The sequence below is a fragment of the Vicia villosa genome, linkage group LG4 (assembly GCF_029867415.1).
Source record: "Vicia villosa cultivar HV-30 ecotype Madison, WI linkage group LG4, Vvil1.0, whole genome shotgun sequence".
NCBI classification, from domain to species: Eukaryota; Viridiplantae; Streptophyta; class Magnoliopsida; order Fabales; family Fabaceae; genus Vicia; species Vicia villosa.
Window position 1 is genome coordinate 187,477,353 of NC_081183.1, and position 2,449 is coordinate 187,479,801.

Here is a 2,449-nt window from a genome sequence, read left to right on the forward strand (position 1 = left end):
ATAATGGCGTTTAATTTCAGTAAAATTTTACCACTAGATTCTCTTTTACCCCCAAAACCTAAGATATCTCAGTGAAAAATATACTGTATGAAACAAAAGATATTTAAAAGCTCACACAAAATTTCTATTTAATAAATGCAATGCATGTCTAATGCAACAAAACCTTATTTTGGTTGTGATGCAAGTACATCAACTTGATTTCACAACTCACAGTACCAAACAAAACAGTGACCAATTATTTTTGATATAAAAGTCAAATAAAAATACCAAAACTCAAAACTTATCAACCACCCTCACCCCTCATTGTAAAATTCTTACATGAGAGAATCCAACTCCCTCTTCTAATTAAGGGTAAACATACCCACAAGAGATATCCATCAGAAGTAGAGCTGTATCAGCTACTTCCTCAGTAGTAGACTCGAAACCCGATTTTTTCCTCACCTTTGTCAAGAAAAAATCAAGTCTCTCCATCATCTCTTCGGATAAGCTACTATCATTAGTAGTCGTAACAGTAATAGTAGCAGCAGCACTAGTTGAAGTTGAAGAAGTCTTGTTCTTCTTGAATTGTGTACATTTGTTCACAAGAAGTTTCTCTTCCTTCTCTTTGCCATGTCCCAAACTATTATCAGCCTCTACAGCAGCCCTTCTTGCCTTCCTCTGCCTAATTCCACAAGCATTGCAAAGTGTCTGCACCAACAACATATTCATGTTAATCAACTATCAATCAAATTAAAGTATATTAATTAGTACTTAATTAAGTAAAGCAATAGAAATGTGGAATAATACTTTCATGATTCTAGCTAGTGTGATCAATTGAAATATTCAATTAATAAAAAAACTTATATTAATATTAAAATTAATTCAATTTTATCTATAGAAAAATATTTTTATTAGTATACATAGCTTGATGAATGTGGAATTACCGAGAAAAATAGAGGTAGAAAATAAAATTTATCTTTAATTTTTTATTTCTTTACTAAAGATGATTTTTAATCAAACGAATCGAAACAACATTGGCCAAATTTTAACTTATCAAACATTCTAGACTACTTGATGGTAAATGAAAGAGTAGTGAATAGGTGAAAATAGATCAACTAATTACCTTAGGACCCACAGGGCCACTCCTCCAAAGTGGGGTAGAGGTAGTTTGACACTCAGTACAAACCCTAGCAGTAGGGCTTCCTTGATTGTACCTTTCATTTTGAATTCCTTCATTTGAAGGAGTTGTGGCAGCAGCACTAGCAGTTGCACTGACAATTACTTTGTCTTCATTTATGTCTCCATAACTTCTTTCAGGTATCATCAGCATTTTCATCAACCTCGCCTTCGAAGACACCCATTTGTCATTTCTTTTGTCGCGATCTTCCACCTCCATGGATGATGGTAAATTTGTGTCACGCGCAGCGCTTTGATCAACCATAGCTACACCACTCGATGAATTATAGAGTTGTAGGTGATTGGTTGATGATGATGATCCACCATAATGAGGTACCAACTTATGATCCTAAAGTAATAAAATCAGAGAGATAAAAAAAATATTGCATTAGATCATAAACATCTAAAAATCAAGACTATAAATGAGATCATAGACGTAAATCATAATTATTTCATTTTATATAAAATTTCAAATTAACTCATCAAAGCGTTATAAATAATTTATACGATCATGATCATCGCTCCTATGCAAATACATATAATCAAAATGAAAAAAAAATAATAAAAAGTAAAGAGAATTAGTGATAAACTATGATAAAAAACATTTATATATAAGAATGAAAAAAAAAGAGAAAAAATAAATTAAAATTAGCGGGATCATGTAAATATGATCTTGCCTTAGGATCACGATTTTCTTGAAACTGATCAAGAAAATTAAACAGCGTGGGGCAGTCCTGTTTAACAGGAGAAACATCTAAGGATTGGTTTTGACCTTGTTGCTTAGGACTTGGTTGATTCGGAGTTAAAGGAGTCATGGTTGGATATGAGAGAGAAACAGTGGACAGTACAAAGAGATAGGGTGAGAGAGAAAGAGAAAGAAAGTAATCAAAAGGTGGTAGGGGTTCTTATATGAGAGGCTAAAAAGAGAAGAGTTGTCTCAAAAAGAGATTCACGTGATTGCAATTCTCCTTTTCATAGACACAAATAAAAACAAAATGAAGAAAAAGACAAGAAAAAACTCCAAAGAGACTACGATTACGATTACAAACAACAATGCCCTGTTGTTTTTCAGTCCTTAAGTTCGTTTATATATACACTCATCACATGAATCTCACTCATAAATTAATATTTTATTTTATTTTATTTACTTTTTTAAGGATTTTTTACCATTTTTTATTTTATTTTGTTATTATCATATGTCTAGAAGCAACGTATGGAAACGCGGTGTAATTATTTTATTTGGCAATAATTATTATTTTAGGAAATTATTTAAAGATTTCAACGGAATTATTTT

The 2,449-nt window shown here is 31.6% G+C and overlaps 1 protein-coding gene across 1 annotated transcript; it reads right to left on the reverse strand.

The window, feature by feature from the left end:
* Nucleotides 1–345: 345 nt before the first annotated feature.
* On the reverse strand, nucleotides 346–1,970 carry LOC131598536 (putative GATA transcription factor 22). Its single transcript, XM_058871124.1, has 3 exons — nucleotides 1,833–1,970; nucleotides 1,103–1,504; nucleotides 346–687 (listed from the first exon to the last, which is right to left on the reverse strand). The coding sequence occupies exons 1-3, from the start codon at nucleotides 1,968–1,970 to the stop codon at nucleotides 346–348; spliced, it is 882 nt and encodes a 293-aa protein (XP_058727107.1).
* Between the last annotated feature and the right edge of the window lie 479 nt (nucleotides 1,971–2,449).

Coding starts and splice junctions, on each gene's coding strand:
- LOC131598536 (XM_058871124.1), bottom strand. CDS start 1,970: ATGACTCCTTTAACTCCGAATCAACCAAGTCCTAAGCAACAAGGTCAA. Junction 1,505..1,832: donor AAGAAAATCGTGATCCTAAG/GCAAGATCATAT, acceptor TTATTACTTTAG/GATCATAAGTTGGTACCTCA. Junction 688..1,102: donor GTGGCCCTGTGGGTCCTAAG/GTAATTAGTTGA, acceptor TTGTTGGTGCAG/ACACTTTGCAATGCTTGTGG.